Source organism: Symphalangus syndactylus, chromosome 15 (genome assembly GCF_028878055.3).
Source record: "Symphalangus syndactylus isolate Jambi chromosome 15, NHGRI_mSymSyn1-v2.1_pri, whole genome shotgun sequence".
In the NCBI taxonomy this organism is placed as follows: domain Eukaryota; kingdom Metazoa; phylum Chordata; class Mammalia; order Primates; family Hylobatidae; genus Symphalangus; species Symphalangus syndactylus.
This window is the reverse complement of record NC_072437.2, coordinates 101,997,375-102,020,486: the sequence shown is the minus strand read 5'-3', so window position 1 is coordinate 102,020,486 and position 23,112 is coordinate 101,997,375. Positions and strand designations below refer to the sequence as shown.

The following is a 23,112-nucleotide window of genomic DNA, read 5'->3' as shown; positions in this document are numbered from 1 at the left end:
AGAGGGTCTATCGAGCTGATTAACATAATCCTTCTGCAGACGGCAAAGCTGAAAGAGCACACTGTAAGACACGCCCACTAGGGATTCGGGAGTCACAGCCAGCCATCCCTAGATGCTGCCGTGAGGTCAGAGCCCAGAAGCGTTCCCCACGGCCTCTGCACCTGCCTGTCTGCATGCTCCTCCTAGGTGTCTGAGCAACAGGGAGACCAAAAGAGTGAGCCATACCCCTGTCGCATGCCCTGCAAAGGGGATAAGGGAGCTGTCGTTTCACTAGTTATCTTGCGCTATAATCAGAACCATTATCAATGGAAGTTAATGGTTAAAAACCATTATCTATTGTTAATGTTATTAGGTTGTATCCATTTCCTTTAACATAGGGTCCTTCTTACAGCTGTCAGCTGTCCAATAAACCAAGAATTTGACTGACTTACTGTGTAACTATGGTAGGTTTTACTTCAGTGACCTCCAACGAGCCACACACATCCCAGTGTTGATGGCCACCCACATGACTTTGGGTTAGCTATGTGACCTAATTTGGCCAATGGCATGTTAGCAAGCATTATGCAAGCAGAGGTTTGAACGAGTACTTGCACAATGGGGCATGTCTTCTTGGAACAGTACTCTTGGGAGCAAGCCCCCATGCTAGACTACTGAATGAAGAGATGTCTGTGGGTCACATGCAGTGGCTCATGCCTATAATCCTAGCACTTTGGGAGGCCAAGGCAGGTGGATCACCTGAGGTCAGGAGTTTGAGACCAGTCTGGTCAACATGGTGAAACCCAGTCTCTTAAAAATACAAAAAAAAAAAAAAAAGTTTGCCAGGTGTGGTGGCACATGCCTCTAATCTTAGCTACTCAGGAGGCTGAGGTAAGGAGAATTTCTTGAATCCAGGAGGCAGAGTTTGCAGTGAGCCAAGATCGCACTATTGTACTCCAGCCTGGGCGACGAGAGCAAAACTCTGTCTCAAAAAAAAAAAAAAGAGATGACTATGCACAGAGGCTCTGGAGAAGGGGCCAGCAGAATCTCTAAAGGCCCAGATAGTAAATATTTTTGGCTTTGTGGGCCATGTGGTCTCTGATTGTCACAACCACTCAGCGCTGCCACTGTAGTGCAAAAGCAGCTGTAAATAATACATAAGTGAATAAGCATGGTCGTGGTTATGTTCCAATAAAACTTTGTGGACATTGAAATTTGAATTTCATATAATTTTCACATATCACAAAATATTTTTGTTTTGAATTCTTTTTCAACTATTAAAAAATGTAAAAGCGATTTAATTACTGAAAATGTAAAAATTACTGCTCATGGCAGTACAAAGACTGAGCATGGGTTGGAGTTGCACAGGGGCCTTTGGTTTGAAGCCTCCAGCTCTGGAGGATGGGAGGTCATCTTGACTGTCCAGTCATAGCCACACTCCCATCTGAATGCGGCCTCCTGAGATACCCCAAGCAAGACTACCAGAAGAAACTCTCAGCTAAGCTCAGCCAACCCACAAGAGTGTGAGGAAAAAGAAAAGAAAAAAATAGGTTGTTATTTGAGCCACTGTGCTTTGAGGGCTTTTCAGTTATCTAACACACGGAAACAGTAGCCAAACCTGTAGTTGTGCCTATCATTCAGGTGTTCGGAGTGTTGATAAAACTTTGCTTGCTGTTCATCAAGAGGTCTCAGGTAAGCAGCTTATCACAAAATACAGGCAGTACCTGCAGTTTATTATATGGTTGCTACTCTGGTTCTGATCAATATCTTCTTCAGCCGGGCGCGGTGGCTCACGCTTGTAATCCCAGCACTTTGGGAGGCCGAGGCGGGCGGATCACGAGGTCAGGAGATCGAGACCACGGTGAAACCCCGTCTCTACTAAAAATACAAAAAAATTAGCCGGGCGCGGTGGCGGGCGCCTGTAATCCCAGCTACTCGGAGAGGCTGAGGCAGGAGAATGGCGTGAACCCGGGAGGCGGAGCTTGCAGTGAGCCGAGATTGCGCCACTGCACTCTAGCCTGGGCGACAGAGCGAGACTCCGTCTCAAAAAAAAAAAAAAAAAAAAAAAAAAAAAAAAAAAAAAAATTTCTTCTTCAGCTTGCTATGCCTGTATGTCAACTATTTAAGAGATTTCTGTTCAAAATTCTTACTTCCTTTTCCAAGATCATGTGAGAAGCCTTGCCATTTTGGTTGCTAGAAATAAACCCATCAATTCCTGCCTCCTATTGATAGAGGCAGGAGAGAGCCAAATGCCTAGGCAGACAGGGAAGGGTCCCCAGAGAACCTCTGACCCATCCAGGTCACTGTGCACAGGGGGCTTGCCCAAACATGCCCACGGTGAAAAATTCTGTCCCTTAACACGTGCACAATATGGGAAATAAATCAATAAGGAATGGCTCAGACTAAGGGCTCATATGCACACTGAGGGAATGGGGTGGAGCCACCAGGAATTCATGTCTTATGCAGGGGAGGAGCCTGGTCTCTTCAGCTTGTTTGTGGTGACCTGGTATTTAATTTGTGAGGTCAGAGCCTACTGGTGGGACCTCCCCCCTTTTTTGGTGAGAATTTTCTTTTCACTTAATAAATTCTGCCCTCCTCACCCTTCAATGTGCCCTTGTGCCTAACTTTTCCTGGCTGTGAGACAACAACCCAGATTTAGCTGAATTAAGGAGCAAAAAATCCTGCATCACTATTATTAACACTAGGGATGAGTTATTACATTTCCCAGCAAGGGCACAGTGTAGGCAGCCAGGCAGCACTGGCCTCTGAGGACACTGCCGATCCTGCCACTGCTGCACTTGGCATAGTCGCCACAGTGGTCCCAGCATCTGACCTTCAGCACATAGCCAGAGAGACACTCAGGGACTGGAGATCTGCTGCTCAGAAAGCACTCAGCACTCAGCCATCCTCTCCAAACTGGGCACCTGAGATTTGCTCTGAATGTCTCAGTTCTAAGTTGTTCTTGCCCTTCAGAATGGGCAGTGCCTGGCCTGGGCAGGGGCTAGAGTGACTTTCAGTTGCTAACAAAGCAGGACATATTGAGGAAAGTGAGATACGGGGTGGACTTTATAACTCATTAAAGGTAGCAAATGTCTGAGACTAACTGCAAAAGGCAATTGATTCTTTGTTGTTGGCATTAAAGAGGTGAAGAAGAAATAGAGACACAGTAACCTATCATTTGGGCATGTTACCCAGAGAAGAGCACCCAGATAAGACAGCAATGCTTGTTTTTTCTTGGACAAGCATTTCCCTGGCCAAAAGGGTTCACCTAACTACCCCAAGAGGCAGGGTGTACATGTCATGATGGATAGTTTAAAAAGAAAAGGCCAGCTCTGCAAGTATAAGAGGAACTCAAAAATAAGAGTCTCAGCACACCCTGCTATGAAGCAAACTTGAGTTTCCATACTGGCAGACAATTTTAGGTTTTCTTAGAAAAATATTGATCTCTCTAACACTCAGTTTGCCTCATTTGTTTTGTTTTGTTTATGGAGACAGGGTCTTGCTGTGTCACCCAGGCTGGAGTGCAGTGGCAGGATCAGGGCTCACTGCAGCCTCAACCTCCTGGGTTCAAGCAGTCCTCCCACCTCAGCCTCCTGAAAAGCTGGGGTCACAGGTGTGCACCACCATGCCCAGATAATTTTTGTATTTTTTGTAGAGACAGGGTTTCACCATGTTACCCATGGGCTCAAGTGATCTGCCTGCCTTGGCCTCCTAAAGTGCTGGGATTACAGGTATGAGCCACCACACTGGCTGGTTTCCTTCATTTTCTGAAAAGGATTGCTGTCACAATTACCCTCACTATGCCCCCCACAAGTTTCTGCAGATGCTTCTAATCAGCATGATGGTGAAGTGCAGGTATGCATGTATAGTTTAATGATATAACCATATTACCATAATAAACACTAACAATTTTAACGCTAATATTTAATGTTAATTAATATATTACTATTAACATATCCTGCTGCTTATTAGATTTTCAAAGGCAACCGGTATAAAATCTTATTAGTGCTGACTGTGGTCTCCAATTTAAGAAGAGTAAATCATTCGAGGTGCAATTATAGGAGGAACACAAACAGAAAATCCCACTAGTCATAACTTATCTTCTGGTTGTCTTCCTCAGCTTTCCGTTTTGTTTTCATGCTGCACCTACTCTTGGAACCTCTAAAGCCCAAGCTACAAATAGCTCATAAAAATCAGCATCTGTGCTTATGGAATACATCTTAAGACAGGCTACATCCTTTTCTGCTACGAGGGTAAAGCTCTGAAGAGGAAAGATTTATTTTGCTGCAGTAGATGATTTTTTAGAAAGTTCATCTCCAATGCTTTAGAATAATCCAAACAACTATTTGGAGGATGGAGTACTATATGTTAGCGGTAATGGGGGAATTACCACTTTACCTTTTGATTAAAAGTTGAGATCAACTCACCTAATTATTAAACATGCCAAGTATTTTCATTAAAATGTTTTAAAAACAACTGTTAACTTCAAACTCAATAAAAGCAGTCTTTAAATCAGATTTTTTTTTCTATAGTGAGGCAAGTCTGCTAGATAAATGATAGTTCAGCCCGTATTCAAAGAAACTGCTATCTGAACACAGGTCCTAATCCGTGTACCTTCAACAGTATCTGTGGTCATGAGTATAATATTCATTTTTCTAGCTAAGGAAGTTAGAAACTAAAGACAGAAACTGAGGGTGTAATAATGATTTTTAAAAATACTAAAATTTCCATTTCAATGACTTACACAAAAGCAATTAGAACTATTTGACAATATTCATATTAATTATATTTTCTAATTCTAGAAAAATAAATGGGACATTATAAATCAGTAATCATTTGAAATATTCCAACTGGAGACTTTTTGTTTTTTGTTTTGAGACGGAGTCTCGTTCTGTCGCCCAGGCTGGAGTGCTGTGGGGCGATCTCGGCTCACTGCAAGCTCCGCCTCCTGGGTTCACGCCCTTCTCCTGCCTCAGCCTCCGGAGTAGCTGGGACTACAGGTGCCCACCACCACGCCTGGCTAATTTTTTGTATTTTTAGTAGAGACGGGGTTTCACCGTGTTAGTCAGGATGGTCTCGATCTCCTGACTTCGTGATCTGCCTGCCTCAGCCTCCCAAAGTGCTGGGATTACAGGCGTGAGCCACTGCACCCAGCTAAGACTTTTTAAACCAAGACTAGAAACCCAGAAGCCATAAAAGAAATGTCAGACATACTGAAATACACATAAAGTAAAAGCTCCTATGGCAAATGATACCATAAAAAAGTAAATGAACACATTTTAGATTTGGAAAAAAAAGGATAAAAGTGACAAAGGGTTAAATTTCATGATATTAATGAGACTTTTACACCCTGAGCTAGAAAAAGGGAATCTAACAGAAAATAAGCAAAAGGTATGACTAAGCAATTCACAGAACAGCAAATCGAAATAAGCAGCAAGCATATAAAAAGATACTTTAGGCTGGGCACAGTGGCTCACACCTGTAGTACCAGCATTTTGGGAGGCTGAGTTGGGCAAATTGCTTGAGCCCAGGAGTTTGGGACCAGCCTGGGCAACATGGCAAAAACTCATTTCTACAACAAATACAAAAATTATCCAGGAGTGGTGGTACGCACCTGTGGTCCCAGGTACTCAGGGGGCCAAGGTAGGAGAATCGCTTGAGCCCAGGAGGTTGAGGTTGCAGCAAGCTGAGACTGCACTACTCTGCTCTAGCCTGGGCAACAGAGTGAGACCCCATCTCAAAAAAAACAAAAAAACAAAAGAAAAGAAAAGATGCTTTAATTTACCAGTATTCCAGGAAATGCTAATAAATGTAACAATATTGGCAAAGATGTGAGGGAAATTAATTCTTTTTCATTTGCTGGTAAATAAGTGTTACAGATTTCCTGGGGAAAGGAATATAACAACATCTATTTAAAGGAAACATATAGCCCTCTACTCAGCAATCCCACTTCTGGAAGTCAATCCCAAGGCCATAAAACCACCAATATATATCGGTACATAAGGACACATCACAAGGATGTCTGCTGCAGCACTGTTCATAGCGGCAGAAAACAAGACACCAAGTGAATGCCTATCAACAATGGAATAGTTGAATAAATGATGGTGCATTCATATTATGAGATACTCTGCAGCCATCTAAAGGAATGACTTAGAGTCATACAAGTGACTCAGAGGGACTTCTACACAGTACTGCATAAAAAAAGCAATATACTGACAAGCGTGCATAATATGCCCACACTTTTATGTAACAATGACAATTCTAAATGTATACATGTGTTCATACATAATTATACAAACATGGAAAATCAGACTACATACTGGGTAGTTGACAAAGGTTACCTGGAAGTTGGGCGGTGCATGGAAGACAGAGGGTAAGAAAATTTTTAAAAGGAACAGAAGGGGGTAAAAAGTTAAACAAAAACCTCTCAGTATATACAATATGATTATTAATGTATTTATATAAAATTGTATGTGTATGCACACAGAAAGTTTCATTTAAAAAAATTTAATTACTTAGCATTTATTGAAGAGCCTACTGTGTTAGAATAGGCACTTGCAGTCGGGCACAGTGGCTCACGCCTGTAATCCCAGAACCTTAGGAGGCCAAGGTAGGCAGATCATTTGAGGTCAGGAATTCGAGACCAGCCTGGCCAACATGGTGAAACCCTGTCTTGGCTAAAAATACAAAATTAGCCAGGCTACTCGGGAGGCTGAGGCCGGAGAATCACTTGAACCCGGGAGGCACAGGTTGCAGTGAGCTGACATCGTGCCACTGCCCTCCAACCTGGGCGACAGTGAAACTCCATCTCAAGAAAAAATAAACCAGGCAGTTGAAAGTGTTAGTTTTTACTTTAGCAACAACATACTATTCTGGAAAAAGCATCATTTCTGGAGACAATTTTAGGTTCAAATCTTGGCTCTGGCTCTAACAATATGACCTGTTTTATACGTCACTTTAACTTCTCTGATTTGCTTTCCTCATCCCAAAATGAGGACAATACTACTTGCCTTGCAATGTTTTGAGGTTCAAATAAATTAGCACAAATGAAAATACTTCCTAAAATAATATAATTAAGGTTAACATAAAATCTGTCTTTTAACACATTCCAAAAATCAAGGCTTAATTTGTGCAAAGGCTTTATTCTTATGGCCCAATGATGGTGCATCCACTGCCAAAATGCAAGGGGCATGTCCAGATTGCATTGGCCCATGACGAAAGCTTACAACAGTGTGCAGCAAGTCATTTGGAATCAGAGGGCCTGGATTTAAGTCCAACAGCTGTGCAGTCCTGAGCAAGTGATTTAACCTTTTCAAGTCTGCTTCTGTGTTTATAAACTAATAATTGTGCATGCATTATGGGATTGTTGTGGAGAGCAAGCAAATATGCAGAATTGTTTTGAAAACTATAAAGTGCTAGAAAATTGGCAGATTTTGTCACATTGTCTTTAGATTATACTTTCTTGGTGTATCTCCAGCAGGGAAGTATATATTTTGGACCCCAGGATGGCCTGTAAACTCCAAGGGGAAATCTCACTACACATAAGTGTCACATATACATAAATAAAGATTCACAAGTAAAATATTTTTTGAAATTTTTTAGAAAAATAGAAAGCAAAGGAGCAATTACTGTAAGCATAAGTTGTCTACACACCTCAATTTTTTTTCTTTTTTTGAGACACAGTTTCACTTTGTTGCCCAGGCTGAAGTGCAGTGGTGCAATCTCAGCTCACTGCAACCTCCGCCTCCTGGCTTCAAGTGATTCTCGTGCCTCAGCCTCCTGAGTAGCTGGGACTACAGGCACGTGCCACCATGTCTGGCTATTTTTTTTTTCTTTTTTTGTATTATTAGTAGAGAAAGGGTTTCACCATGTTGGCCAGGCTGGTCTCAAATTCCTGACCTCAGGTGATCCACCTCCTTGGCTTCCCAAAATGCTGGGATTACAGGCATGAGCCACCGTGCCTGGACATCAATTTCTAACAAGATTTTTTTAGTTTGTAGTAAGAACAACATTTCTGAAAAGGTCATATATGCATGGTAAGAATTCAAGCAATATAAAAGATCATTTCAACAAAAGATCGTCTCCTGACTACTGAACCCTCCCATCCCACGCCACCAGTGCCTGAATTTTCCTTTGTGGCAGTTTGGATTAACTACACCTGAAGCAAAACATTATTCCATAGTTTTCTACTTTTCTTGTCTTGCCATTTTTTAAAATCGTGTTTGCAATGGTCCAGAGCTCTGTTTGATGAGCTGAAGCAAAATGCTTTGAGCTTCTCCTTGAGGTAGGCCCTCCCTGGGTAACTTTCCTGCCATTAAATCCTAAAGGCTTATTTAATTGCTCCAAATCAACTCTTCAAGCAGAAGCCTAAGGGTCTAGCTGCTGAGCATTTCTAAGGGCCAAATGTATTGATAAATATTTATTATAGAATAAAAATTGGGGCTGTCACTAATTGATCGTAATGCGTACTGCTCACTTCCTGAGTCCATAGATTCCTAGCTGAAATACCTTGTGCTCTCATTCTTCCGACACTTACACTGCAATGTCATAGGAACCTCCAGTCTCCATTAGCCTCATTTCTTCTCTGCTCAGCTCAAACCTATGCCTAAAGATCCTTTCAGAGGCATCCTAACGTCTTCATCCCTTACTTCCTTGCACCAAATGAACCCTGCATCAAGCCTATCATCTATGTTTCCTACTAATACAGACGGCTGAGCCCAGTGAAACAGCGTCACCTAACTGCAGATTGCCATTACAAATTCCTGGTTTCCAGTAGGCCAAGTCTTTAATGCCACTTGTCAATCCTTTTCCCTACAGTATTATTTAGAAAATAGATTTGGCTGGCTGTCACAATAATAACAACCATGGTTATACCATCATCATAACTGTGGTAGAAACAATATACTCCATTTCTTTTTCCCATAGTAGTTGAAAGACAGGGCATCCCATGCTAGTGTGGCGGCTCAGTTCCTTGAGGACATCCAGGGACACAGATTCCTTCTATTTTGTTATTCCCCCTTCCCTAGTGAATGACCCTCATTTGGCCCATAGATGCTCCACTGCTTTGTTCACATTCCCAGCAGCAGGATGGAGGAAGAGAGGAAATGGGCTGCTTGCCCCCGGGCTGCCATCTGGAAGTTGCACTTATCACCTGTGCTTACATCCCACTGGCCAGAATTTACTCATATGGCCACACCCAACTGCAGGGGTAGCTGAGAAATTCTTAAAAAAATAAAATCAACTATTAAAAAAATTGAAGTGTAAAATACATACTGAAAAGTACAAAAATCATAAATGCATAGTGTGTTGAACTTTCACTAATAGAACACACATGCCTAACCAGCAACTGGAAAAGCAAGCATCTCTGGAATACCAGAAACCTCCTCAAGCCTCTAGACTGTATCCTGCTCCCACGGGTGTTTTATCCTGCTTCTCTGTTCTGACAGCATAGTTTCACCTGCTTTTCTACTTTATATAAATAGAATCGTACACATGTCATTTGTATCTGGATTCCTTGGCATGGTATGTGAGAATCAGCTATATGGTTATATATGGCTATGTTCCCAACCCAAAATTCTACTATGAAAGAAGGGGGAAAATGCTCTCAGAGGACTACTAGTAGGCTACTAGCTACTAGCCATCTCTCTTTTTTATTTTTTTAAGACAGTGTCTCACTCTGTTGTCCAGACTGGAGACAGTAGTGCAATCCCAGCTCACTGCAGCCTCTGCCTCCTGGGTTCAAGCAATTCTCCTGCCTCAGCCACCCAAGTAGCTGAGATTACAGGCATGAGCCACCATGCCTGGCTAATTTTTGTATTTTCGGTAGAGACAGGGTTTCACCACGTTAACCAGGCTGGTCTCAAACTCCTGACCTCAAGCGATCTGCCTGCCTAGGCCTCTCAAAGTGCTGGGCTAACTTTGGTGAGCAACCGTCCCAGCCGCTACTAGCCGTCTCTTTCACTGACTTTAATGTATCTTCCTAATATTTTCTTTCTAAAGCCCCTTACTACTTCCTGCACCCCACATTATCATATGACTTATTTTCCAACTTTGCTGGAAAATGGAAGCTGTGAATTCCTTTATGTTATTACTACAAATAGACATGTATATGAGGCATATCTCCTCAAATGAACTGGCACAGAATCACTTGTGCCATATTTTGTTAGAGCAGTCATAAGCCTGCCCAGATTCAAAAGGGTAGAAAATTTATATCTTAATGGACAACAATGCATAAGAGCATGTGGAGTGAGAGATACTGTGCAGACATCTTTGAAAAATATGGTCTGCCACACCTAGCTTGAAAGCATTTGCACAGCTATTTTAAATCACAGTAATCATATACAGAACTGTGAGAAATAATAATGAATTGTTTCAAGCCATCAAATTTTCAGGTGATTTGTTTTACAACAATAAATAGCAGCTAGGTGTATCAGTTACCTACTGTCACAAAAATGCTGCATCTAACACACTACCCCAAAACTCTGTGGTTTACAATCATAATTTATTATTGCCCACCAATCTACAGGTCAATTTGGTGGCTCTGCAAATTTGGGCCAGGCTTGGCTGATCTCAGTTGGTTATCAAGTGTATCTGCGGTCAGCTGGCAGGCTGGCTGGACAGCTTATCTAGCATAGCCTCACTCACATGTGTGGCTGGTTGCCAGCTGTTAGCTGGTACAATACAGGTGACTGGACTATGTGTCTCATTATCCAAGAAGCTAGGCTGGGCTTCTTACCATGGCAGCGCAGCAGGTTAGGACTCTAAAAAAACAAGTGGAAATGTTCAAAACTTTCAGAAGTCTATTCAGAGCTGGCATCTTGTTATGTCCTCTGCATTTTATTGGCAAAAACAAGTCACAAGGCCAGTCCTCTAGATTTAAGGGGTACGTAAATAAGCTCAAGCTCAATGGGTAGGAGGAGCAGCAAAGTCACATGGCAAATGCCAAGAGTAAACACCAGGATACAAAACTGGAAACACACTGCAATACATCTACCCAAAATAAACCTTATTGCTTTATTGATCATTTTATAAGGTAAAAAAATGTCTAATGTGGCAGACAAAAATTAAATTGTGTTGAACATTGTCCTATTATTCTTATCCAAATTCATGAACATATTCCTAAAAAATATCCTTGGTAAAGATTCTGAGCCTCTCAGTTATCTATCCCACGTCTGACAATTACTCATCATTGCAAAGTTCTTACAAATATTTAAATTCAGTCCCTTTTCATTCAGCTCTCACTGGGCTATTATTTTCCCTCCTTTCCCATTTCCATCCATTTCCCATTTCCCTCCTTTCCCATTATTCCATCTGAAGAAGCATAAGCTAATGTTTTTCACCATAAAGGGTAACTTAAGCTTCAAAAAAACTCTCAACATCGTAAGTATGAGAATCAACTAACAGTTAACAACAGACAGTAGATGAATTCCTCTGCATCTAGTAAGAATAAACTAAAGAACAGAATAAAGAAATCAGCCAACTCAAAGGTCAACAACTGGACTTTAATGAATTAATTTTGTTAAAAGTGTTTTGAACAGATATGCCAGTAAAAACAAACACATTAAGAAATGAACAAAAACATTCTTGCTCTCCATAAGCACTTCCTAGAACAGCCATGATTAAGTTGAACTTTATATATAGAGTTTAAAAAACAAGTAACAAATTTTTGTATAGTTAAACTTGAGACACATACATTTATATCCTAATATTGGATATATTCTCTTGACATTTAATTTGTTATTCCTATTGGTAGTTTGCCTTTTTAAAGTTTTAAAGTTTTTCTAGGAGAAAGTATAAGAAAAAGGTATCCAGATTACCTATCATTTTTGAACATTACTTAGGAATAACAGTTTTCAGATAGCTCAATTGTGAAAAACAATGACAAAATGCTGGAGTGTTAGTTTTATTTTCAGGATCTCCTTTTTGAAAAGGATCTTTTTCATTTTGTTTAATAAAAAGTAAGTATAAGAAAAATAATTTTGTCTTGGTATTGGTGGGCTGAGATCTATACTGTTCACAAATTCAACAAACAAGAAATGTCTGCTTTAAGAAATCAGCACTAACAGGTAACATGAAAGAGAGAAGCCAACTGTAGGAGACACATCCCAGTGTGCTTAGTTAATCTGTCAGGTTTACTAGCACACCTCTGAAAAGAGATGCACATCTGAAATTCACAGATATTAAACAATAATCACTTTCCTTACATCTATATAAAACGTCTTACCTCTTTGACAGCTTCAGTCTTAACTGCAAAGAAAGGTTATTAAGAGAACCCAATTATAGGTGCCCCAACTACATGTTAACACCACAAAATAGCCATCAGCATTTCTTAAGAGTGTTATTGGCACTGTGGGTGAGACGATCCTTAGTATGTGGGACTACCCTGACACTGCAGAACATTTAGCATTCCTGGCCACTCACTAAAAGCCAGCGGTTTTCAAGGTCACTATGACAATCACATTGACCCTTGATGAGAACCACTGAGCTAGACGAGTCAAGATTAGTATCTATTAACTTTATGACTTCCACAGAAAGTAACTGCTTCATTACCTTCAGTAACAATGACTGAAGAGGAATATAGTTTTTAAAAACATTATCATTAAATGTTATTTTGGAAAGATAAGCTGACTTCTTCAAACTCATAGTAATCTGAAAGATTAGATGCACAAAGTGCAATACTTATTTATCCCCAAATGCACACATACATTTACAGGAAAATGTTTATGTTCTATAGGCATATATTATTACCTCATTTATGTCTGGTAAAAAATTAAGCTCATCTATCACAATAAGATAAAAACCATGTAGATGTTCTTGATAAGTTCCCTCACATTGATGCTCCTGGAAACTGCTGCTGTCTTTGCTCCAAAACTTGCTGATTTAATAGTTGTTGCTGTTTCTGTAAAAATTGCACTACTTCTGGACTTCTTAGTAACGACTTAGAAAGAAAAGAAAAAAATTATTAATAGCATTAATCTATGTGATTAGACTGTTTTCATGCTATGAAATTACTCTGATGTGTCCCTACATATGATACAATATGTTCACAAGAATATGCCTGAATCAAAATCACTTTTACATCTGATGCACTGCAACTAAGCTGCAAACTAAAAATAATGTGATGTCACACATCAAAATACTAAAACCTAAAAATAACGGGTGAAGTCTGTTATTGGTGACTTTGTGCAAAAAGGAAACACCTTCTCTAATATGCCAGCAAATATACTCTCTTGAAATATGTAAGAACAAAGAGCTAAAAGTAGCACTGACCCAGGATTACAGCAAGAAAAAAAATGGAGATGAAAGGGGGCCACATGTGAAAATAGCAGCTAAATGCCAGTTTGTACATACATATAAACTAGTGCTAGAAGTCAAGTTTCTCATTAGCCAACTAAGTCTTCATAAAGAAATTAAAAATTGTGTGTATAGGCGTGTATATGTGTATATATATATATATATATATATATATATCGGTACATACCAAAATTTCAGGAAAAAAACTAATATAACTGCTCTAAAACATCCAATACCTTTTTGTACATTCATCATTTTAAAATATAGTTGTAATAATATAACAAATATAACAGACTATGATTAACATATTATTATTAGAGACAGGGTCTCACTCTGTTCCCCACGCTGGAGTGCAGTGGCGTGAGCACACCTCACTGAAGTCTTGAACTCCTAGGCTCAAGCAATCATCCTGCCACAGTCTCCTGTAATATGTTTTTATAATAAAATACTTACATAAATTTATAAAGAAAAAAATCTTTGGCCCCAATAAGCTGCAAAAAGACAAACTGAATAAAGTGAACATACTATCATTAAATACTGACTTTCAGATTATATGTATTATATCTTAGTACATTTTCTATTTATTACATAGCTTTGTTTAAAAATCATCTTAGCTGTTATGACACTGTTGGACATTTAGACTGTTTGAACTACCATTTTTACTATTTATGATAAATATATTCCTGGCAATACCTTTATGTTTAACTCTATCCATATTTAGGATTTACGTTCTGTAAATGTCTTCATATTAAATGTGATGTCTGAGTCAAAAGGGATGACTCCTGGTACCTATTGCCCAACTGCTTTCTGAAAGGGCCATACCAATATATAATGCCATTAACTACTTGAGAATGCCCATTTCATGAAAGTCTTAACATCACTGCATCACTGTGCATAATCGTTTAAATAATTTTCATTTTTGTTTGTTATTTTTACTGATATTGAATACCTTTCCATATCATTTAATGGTATTCTGCCTTTTTTTTCTGTTTATATCTTTTGCAATGTATTGAAGCCAAAGGTTTTCCTCATCAAATTACAGGAATTTTTGTAATAACCTTTCTTTGCAGTTAAGACTGAAGCTGTCAAAGAGGCAAACATATTTTATATATATGTAAGGAAACTGATCATGTTTAATGATTTATAGGGTGCTCTGTTGCCTAGGCTGGAGTACAGTGGTATGATCATAGCTCATTGCAGCCTCGAACTCCTGGACTCAAGCAATCCTCCTGTTTCAGCCTCTTGAGTAGCTAGGACTACAGCTACATATAATCACACTCAGCTAATTTTTAAATTTTTTTGTAGACGGGGTCTCGCTATGTTGCCCAGAATGGTCTCAAATTCCCAGCCTCAAGTGATCCTCCCACCTGGCCTCCCAAAGTGCTAAGATCACAGGCATGAACCACCATGCCCAACCAGGAATATTTTATGTGATAAAATACCAGCCACATTAACCATAGTCTTTTATATTTGTTGTACATATTTTTGCTCTAGGTTATTGTGCATTTTGCCACCATTTTTGACTACAGCATTCATTTTTATGTAGTCAAGTTTATAATCTTTTCTCTGTGATTTTGTCTATATAAGCTAAAAAAAAAAATCTCATTACAGATTTTTGAGTTAAAGTTCCGATTCTTTTTTTAAAATTTTGACTTCTTATTAGGAATTTATTTTGATGTATAGTGTGATGTCATGAGCTAAAAATCTCAAAAATCTCAATAGTTCCATTTATAACAAACAACGTTTGTTAACACATTTACAACTGATTTACAAACGGATATTTACCAGTCTTTTTTGATTTAACACTTGTTCTAAAAGAGTAGGTCTTGCAGGACGATCCCCAAAAGATCCTGTTCTTTGTTTAACAATGGAGAGTATGTTATCTGCACTTTCCTGGGATAAATGATAAAAATGCAAATAGATAAACAGTTAACGTAATAAGTCGTGATTACAGGTATTTCAAAGATGTAATGAACAGGTCTTTGCATTTCTTCCTTCTTCTTGCCCAGTCTCTGGGAAACTCTGGGAAAGTTCTTCATTATCATAGGCAAAGTATCGGCAGTTAATTTAATGTAACATTCCTCCTCGCTCCCTCTCCCCCCAGATTTTCAACCTGGGTTCTTTAGTCTCTTGGCAGGTCTCAAAATTAATAGTGTGTATGATAGAGTGTGATATAGTAATAGTGTAAGAGGTGGGCCACTAAGATTGAGGCAGAGTCACTTGTGAGCTATTTTCAATATTACAAAAAATGCCAAGTGGAATTGACCATTCTCTTTACATAATGCTATTCAGGCCAAAACATAATCTGCTTGCCTTTGGATGAAATATATGAACTCAGAGGCAAATTATATACTGCTCAATAAGATATCTGATAGCTTTTTACCCAATTAACAACCAAAACAAATGGGGGAGTAGTAAAATATTGTTTAAAGAAGCAATTGATAACCAAAGCTTTCAAAATTTAGATAAACTTGCTTGAAAAAGCACTAGTATAAATAGTCTCCTGCCACCTGTATGAACAAAGCAGGTAAGTCCTAAAATGATACCATTACCCTGAGATTTCACTGCCCAAAAACAAAATCAGCAGCACTTATTACCAAATATGTACCCCTAGTTACCTGACAGCATCTTAAATACTTGTAATTTTGCTGGCATAACAAAATATTGTTTAGTTGACTGAAATATTCTGACTCTTACAAAACTATGCCACAATACCACATCCAAAATTCTTACTAAGCAAATATAAAATTATAAATGTTTTACCAGAAAGCCATACCTTAACATGAATTTAACCTCTTTGTTCTTTACTTGGAATATTATCTATGCTGTTTTTTTCTCTTGGCCTTCTTTCTACTGGCCTCTGAGTTATCTATGAGAATATCCCCTTAATCTCTTTCATTATGAGAAGTTTACCAACCCGATATTATAAAAATATTTCATCCCTAAACATTTTAGGCCTCAACACATAAAAACTGTAAAAAGAAAATTCTAATACCCAGAGGAAACAAAAATAATTTCTTCCTCCTCCAGCAACACCTGAGTTGATTTTATTTATGAGATTCTTTCATTTTTATGTGCAAGATAATGGAATGCTGAAATTGACTTGATGGTACAGTACCCTCTGCCCTCACAACCCCACTATGGAAATTCAAAAGGTTAGTATCACAAAATATTAGATACTGAATTAGATAGAGAAGCTTATAGTGAAAATAACCTTTAGTCATCTAGTCCAAACTTGTACAGATGCTGGAATTCTTTTTCAAAAACTTTTAACGCTTTTTGTCCTACAGAGCTTACCAACTTTTGCCACATTTCATTTGGTTTTGAATAGCTCTAACATTTCGGTAGAATGTTAGGTAGCTTTACTTAAGCTGAGCTGAAATACATACTCCTTGTGATTTATGCCTAAGAGTCCTAGTTACCTCAGAACCATGCCATATAAGTCTACTGCTTCTCTTAAATGATAACTTTTTAGATATTTAATAAGAACAATCCCACCAGCAGAGGTCAATTCATTTATCCCTAGTCCCTTTATGTGTCTCTCATATAGCATAGTTCTTAGATTGGTGGAGTAGACATTATACACACTTGTTCCTCATTTAACTTTGACTTGTGTAAGAAATATTAATTTTAGATACCTCAATTTCTTTAATTTTTTTTACCTTAATAAATTCGTCATTGGAATAGAGACCTTAATTTCTAATCTTGCTGCTCACAACATAGAAGACACCATCCATCACCTGTCAGTCCTACTATAATAATCTTCGAAAGAGTCTCAAAATCTATAGGCTCCCAACTTTAACCCACTCCATCAGGGCAGGATCCTCTGCTACTTCCTAATTAGATCACTTCATTTAAAGACTCCAAACCCAAATCCCATAGCCTGGAATTCAATACTATAAAAAATTGGCTTCAACCTATCTTTCCAAATTTCTCTCTCATGAATTTTCCACTCAACTATTTTAGCTAGAATAGTCCACTTGCTATCGTCACAAAAGTGTTTTCTGTATTCCTACTTCTCTTTCTTTACTGAAATGTGCTACTCTTTCCTTTTACCTACCAGAATTCTAGGGAAGCAGTATAGTAAGGAGGTAAACGTGAAAGCTCTAGAATAAGACCGCTTGTGTTTGAGTACAGTACCTGCTGGCTGTATGACCTAGGCCAAATTCTTTAGCCTCTCTGTGCCTCAGTTTCCATGTATGTAAAATATAGTATCTATCCCATTGCTGAAGGGTTGTGAGACTCCATTTATAGCTTAACACAGTGCTTGACACATAAGAAACTCAGCTCATTAAGCGTAAACTATTACCCATCCTTTCTGGTTTATACTGAGTCACATTTCCTCTGCAAAGCCTTTCTGGAGTATCTCAGCCTACAATGATCTCTCCTCCTCTGAACTACTAAAACCAGACTACACAGTTGGCTCTTATTATATCCTGGCTGGCACTGTTATTTTCTTTACACTCGGTTTAACAAAGATAAAAGACTTACAGATCTTGTTACCTCCTCAGAACTGATAAAGTATCCCACAACACAAGACAACCTGGATAGTAAGCTATTACTATTATTTGTTGCTTATAGCAATTAATTCCCTTCCATAAAAAGTCATGCAAATTATTTTAAAATAGTGAAGCTAGGTGCAGTGGTGAAATAATCCCAGTTACTTGGAAGGCTGAGGTGGGAGGATCACTGGAGCCCAGGAATTCGAGGCCAGCCTGGGCAACACTGTGAGACCCATCTCTAAAAAATTAGATAAGTAAATAAATAACAAAATAGTAATAAGGTTCTTTTTGTGGGAGGTGCAGAGGGACACTCTAATTCAGTATCTATTTGCCTTTTATACATTTTCCTCACTGTAGATGTAACTGTTAGGTAGTTTAAAAAAAAAAAGTAAGCAGCCATAGGTTAACTACTTCTTTCTTGAAAATAAGTATTATTAGGCCGGCGTGGTGGGTCACACCTGTAATCCCAGCACTTCGGGAGGCTGAGGTGGGAGGATCCGGAGTTCGAGACCAGACTGGCCAACATGGCGAAACCCCGTCTCTACTAAAAATACAAAAATTAGCTGGGCATGATGGTGCATGCCTGTAATCCCAGCTACTCCTACTCAGGAGGCTGAGGCACAAGAACTGCTTGAACCCAGGAGGTGGAGGCTGTAGTGGGCCGAGATCGCACCACTGCACTCCAGCCTGAGCAACACAGAGTGAGACTCTGTCTCAAAAAAAAAAAAAAAAGAAAGAAAGAAAGCATTATTTTTCTCCCTCTCTAAAGAATTCTGAAGTGAATGAGCACCTGTGGAGCATACTGAGGAAGAAACTTGATCACCTTTACTAACTTTCATTCTTTTCCAGATGCTTATTTCCCTAAATCCCCGTAATCAGAGATTTGGTAAAACATAAGAATATGGATTGAGGGGGTTTTTAAACTAAGATTACAGAAGTCCTGAGCCCATTAATTAGTATGCAAAATTAAAGTTACATAGTGGATTTTTCTAGGAAGAGTCTTCATTAAGTCACCAGATACTCAAAGGAGTCCTCTTACTACAAAAGAGTAAAACTTAAGGGAAAGAGAAGTCACTCAGTCCTAACCAGTGTGAATTAAGTATGACACACTGGCAACTGTAAATTTTAGAAATATTTAGAATATTATACTTTTTGTTTTTGAGACAAAGTCTTGCTCTGTCACCCAGGCTGGAGTGAAGCAGCACAATCATGGCTCACTGCAGCCTCAACCTCCTGGGCTCAATGATCCTTCCACCTCAACCTCCCCAGTAGCTAGGACCACAGGCATGTGCCAACATACCTGGCTAATTTTTTAAATTTTTTGTTGAGATGGGGTCTCCCTATGTTACCCAGGCTGGTCTCAAACTTCTGGGCTCAAGTGATCCTCCCTCCTAGGCCTCCCCAAGTTCTGGGCTTACAGGTATCAGCCACTGTGCCTGGCCTAGAACATTACATTTGTAAACAATTACAAGGTCTAATATTTTAGTAATGGAGCACTTCAAGTTCAGCCTGAAACTAAGAAATTTAAAGACTCAAAATACATCCTAGGACCCTAAGACAGCTTGCAGTTTTAAAAAAACTTTTTTTGATCACTTTTTTTTTTTTTTAAGGAGACAAGGTCTCGCTATGTCATCCAGGCTGGAGTGCAGTGATGCAAACAAGGCTCACGGCAGCCTCGAACCCCTGGTCACAAGCAATCTTCCCACCTCACCCTCCAGAGTACAGCTAGGTATACAGGCACTTGCCACCATACCTGGCTCGGATCACTTGTAACAAAATTAAATTTTTCTCTACACTGAGGGATTATATAGCTCTCACAAGAAGAAAGATCTGCTTATCTGTGACAGCCTCAACCTATACCACTAACAATGACAATAATAATCGCTAAGGTTTGCAAACTTTAGCCAGTTGCTGGACACTGTGTGAACACTCAATATGGAATGGCTCACATATTCACAGCAACATTATGAATGACACACGATTTTAATGCCCATTTTACAGAGTTTAATAACCTATTCAAGCCACACAGCCAGCAAATGATTGCAACAGGGATTTGCACCCAGAAGTCGAACTCCAGAATACTGGTTTTACCTTTGGCTCAGTTCAAATCAAACAATCCAAAAGTTTTTTAAGACTTATACCCCATTATTATCCTTTTTTTTTCCCCCTAAGGAGTACTAAGAAAAGGGGTAGTGAGAACAGGGTACTAAGAACAAGGATAATGAGAACAAGGTATATTAAGTATTGGGGTAGTAAGAACATGAGAACAAGGGACTAAACATAGGGGTACTGGGAACAGAGTTGTAAGAAAAGGGTACTAAGTACAGGGGTACTACAGACAGGCAACTGAGTATAGCAGTACTAAAAATAGGGTACTAGGAAGAGGGTTAACAGAACAGGACACTGAAAACAAAGTACTAAATACAGGAGTATTACAAATAGAGGTACTGAGAACTGGATACTGAGAATAGAGTAGTGAAAACAGAAAGAGATTACTTTCTCAGAAGTACCAACTTCATCTAGGTTCCTAAGTCTCCTTTAGCGATGAACCAGACCGATCATTTACTCTATGTCCTTCCAGCCATATCCCAGATCTATGACAGCTCTGCCGATATCACATTATTTTTACTGAAATTTCTGCACCTATCATATGAGTTCAACAGAACTGTTATTGCTTTGCACATGTTGGTATAAACTTTAATTTAGGGCAAACACTCTAATTCTCAACCGCTAACCCAGTCACTGCAACCCGGCCCATTTGGAAGAGGCAGGCCCTGGAGATGGGATTTGCGTTAAGATTAGGTTTCTTCTTCCACCTCCCACCCCCAGGCCTCAGCTAAGTCTGATACCTCGAGTTTGACGTTTCCCGCGCTGCCAGTCGAGGCAGTCCCACCGCAGTTCAGGGCCTGGTCGCTCTTCTTCTTTTTATACTTGTCCTTGTACATCTTGTTGCGGTGTTTCTTGCACATCCACGGCTTGCGCTGCTTGGCCACCTGGCTCGTGGTCTCGCTGCAGCCTTCGTAGGTGCAGGTCTTGCTCATGCTGCCCCCGCCGCTGCCCCGCCTCCGGGCGCCCCCGCTGCTGCCCTCGCCCCCCGAGTGGGTCTCCTCGTCCTCCAGATCCTCCAAACTAGCCGCGCTCTCGCCTCCCCCCGGAGGGTCCGAAGTGTCTAGCAGGTCCGTCTCGTCCTCCCCAGCCTCCTCTTCGCCATCCCCGGCCCCTTCGCACAGGTACCTAACGGGCTTGCCCACCCCAACGCTGTCCCCGGGGGCCGCGGCCTCGTCCTGCCCAGCACAGGGTTGCATCACCAGCAGGGTGAATTGCGAGGCCGCGGCCGCCACCGGGGCTGGGGCCAGGGTGGGAGCCGCAGCCGGGGCTAGGGCCGCGGGGTGGGGCACGCCGCTGGCGGCGCCCGGCCCCGCGCCCTCCGTGACGCCCTGCGCCTCCATGCTGCTGAGACCTGGCCGGGGTCCGCGACCCCGGGCTTTTAGCACCTGCCTGGCCTAACGGCACTTCGCAAACCAAAGACTCAGGACACGCTGGCGTAAAAGGCGCCGGTGCTGCGAAGGCGCCCCGACTGCGCCTGCGCGACCGGAGCCTGCGCTTCAGCGTGTGTTCGCCCGCGGGCTGTCAGGGAGCGCGGCGCCTCTGGGGGCGGGGCTGAGCGCGCCTCCGACGGGACTGACTGCGCATGTGCGGCTCCGGCTCCTTCGGCCAACTGGGGGATTTGCAGACAGGGTCTGGGGGGCTGTGTCAGGTGAAAACTTGCAGTGGTTGGCAAGGCAGCGCCGTTTTACCTGAACCTGTTGTATCTAAAACGGTTCAAAGCATCTTCTACAGGAGTTCCAGTATGCAAATTAGGATTGTTCCTGAGCAGTCTCACGACTTGTAGTGTTAGGATGCTAATTTTATTATTTCCCCCCAAACTGCCTGCAAGGGGAGATTCGAAGCTGGGATGTAGTGGTATCAGAGCCTGGAGCCACTAGCTCGCAGTCCATGAAGGCAGAGGTGGCTTATTTGAAAATAGTGGAGCGGAGAGGGTGGGCCACACCTTTGGCCGAGTTGTATTTGTATTGAGGGATAACTTTGTTTTTTCCTCCTGGAAACTCACTTGATTTTTAATACTTGCTCTTTGCTGTGGCTGCTGAGATAAGTCTTAACGTTTTCATTTAACACAGTGAAAATGTGTGAAAAGGAATACTGAATGGCAAATGTTTAAAAAAGCAATGAATGTTCTATCAGTTCTATCAGTTGCTGGGCAATTGCTGGTTGTTAAATCTTGGCTTGCCCAAATCCCAGGAGAGAAAATATCCTGCCGTATCCTGAACTGTTAAGTAGATGTTCTTTTTCCCTTCATCCTATTCTTTCGCCTAGTCAGATTTCCCATCCCACCTACCGGAAAGCAATGACTTTATTCAACAAACTATAAATCCATTCACACTAAGATGTTTGGGTGCTGACATGTAGGTAGATCAGTTATGTTTTAAAGAGAGGCACCCGGAAGGGAGAAGGTTTGGAATTAGAGCAACCTAGGTAGTACTGTCCTGTGTGACTACAGCAAGTTCGTGACAGCCTCTCCGAGCCTCAGTTTCCTCATCAGTAAAGCCTGCAGTCGATGGTGTGCTAGGGCCAACTGATGGTAACTGATTGCTAAAATTTCAGGAACATAATTAGCAGAAAAATTAAACACTGCTATTATTAAAAGTCTTACTACATAAACTTACAATAAGATTATATTAAAAACAAAGGTTACAAATCTCAAAACTCTTCATTTTCTAATTATTTTATTATGTTTTATCATTATCTGTGCTTTTAAGGTTATTTATGTGTATTGTATCTGTATGCGGAAATATTATTTAGTGGTGTGTTACTGCACATTTTCCCAACTCTGCCTTCAGTATGTCATGTTGATTGCTTGAAATCAGCCACTATTGGCGTATTTACACCAGGGAAATGATCAAATGCTACAAAGCAGGTTTACACTTATTGTTGATTGTCTCTGCACTTAAGAAAGTGATAGTGAAAATGTTAATGAAGATTAAATTTAAGGCTGGGCTCAGTGGCTCCCACCTGTAATTCCAGCGCTTTGGGAGGCTGAGGCAGGTGGATCACGAGGTCAGGGGTTCGAGACCAGCCTGACCAACATGGTGAAACCCCATCTCTACTAAAACTACAAAAATCAGCCAGTTGTGGTGGCCCACACCTATAATCCCAGCTACTCAGGAGGCTGAGGCATGAGAATCGCTTGAACCCGGGACGAAGAGATTGCAGTAAGCCAAGACTGTGCCACTGCACTCCAGCCTGGGCAACAGAGTGAGACTCCATTTAAAAAAAAAAAAAC

General features: G+C 40.6%; 1 protein-coding gene across 1 annotated transcript; it reads right to left on the bottom strand.

The window, feature by feature from the left end:
• Positions 1-11,456: 11,456 nt before the first annotated feature.
• On the bottom strand, positions 11,457-21,399 carry RFXAP (regulatory factor X associated protein). The gene is made up of 3 exons (XM_055244513.2): positions 20,621-21,399; positions 15,055-15,162; positions 11,457-12,913 (listed from the first exon to the last, which is right to left on the bottom strand). Exons 1-3 carry the CDS (start codon positions 21,218-21,220, stop codon positions 12,803-12,805), a joined length of 819 nt encoding a protein of 272 aa, XP_055100488.1. The 5' UTR covers positions 21,221-21,399; the 3' UTR covers positions 11,457-12,802.
• Positions 21,400-23,112: the final 1,713 nt, after the last annotated feature.

Excerpts from the sequence above, each read along its gene's own strand:
- RFXAP (XM_055244513.2), bottom strand. The coding sequence starts at position 21,220 with ATGGAGGCGCAGGGCGTCACGGAGGGCGCGGGGCCGGGCGCCGCCAGC. Across the intron at positions 15,163-20,620 it reads CGGGAAACGTCAAACTCGAG|GAAAGTGCAGATAACATACT; the intron begins GTATCAGACTTA and ends CATTTATCCCAG. Across the intron at positions 12,914-15,054 it reads TGTTAAATCAAAAAAGACTG|TCGTTACTAAGAAGTCCAGA; the intron begins GTAAATATCCGT and ends TTTCTTTCTAAG.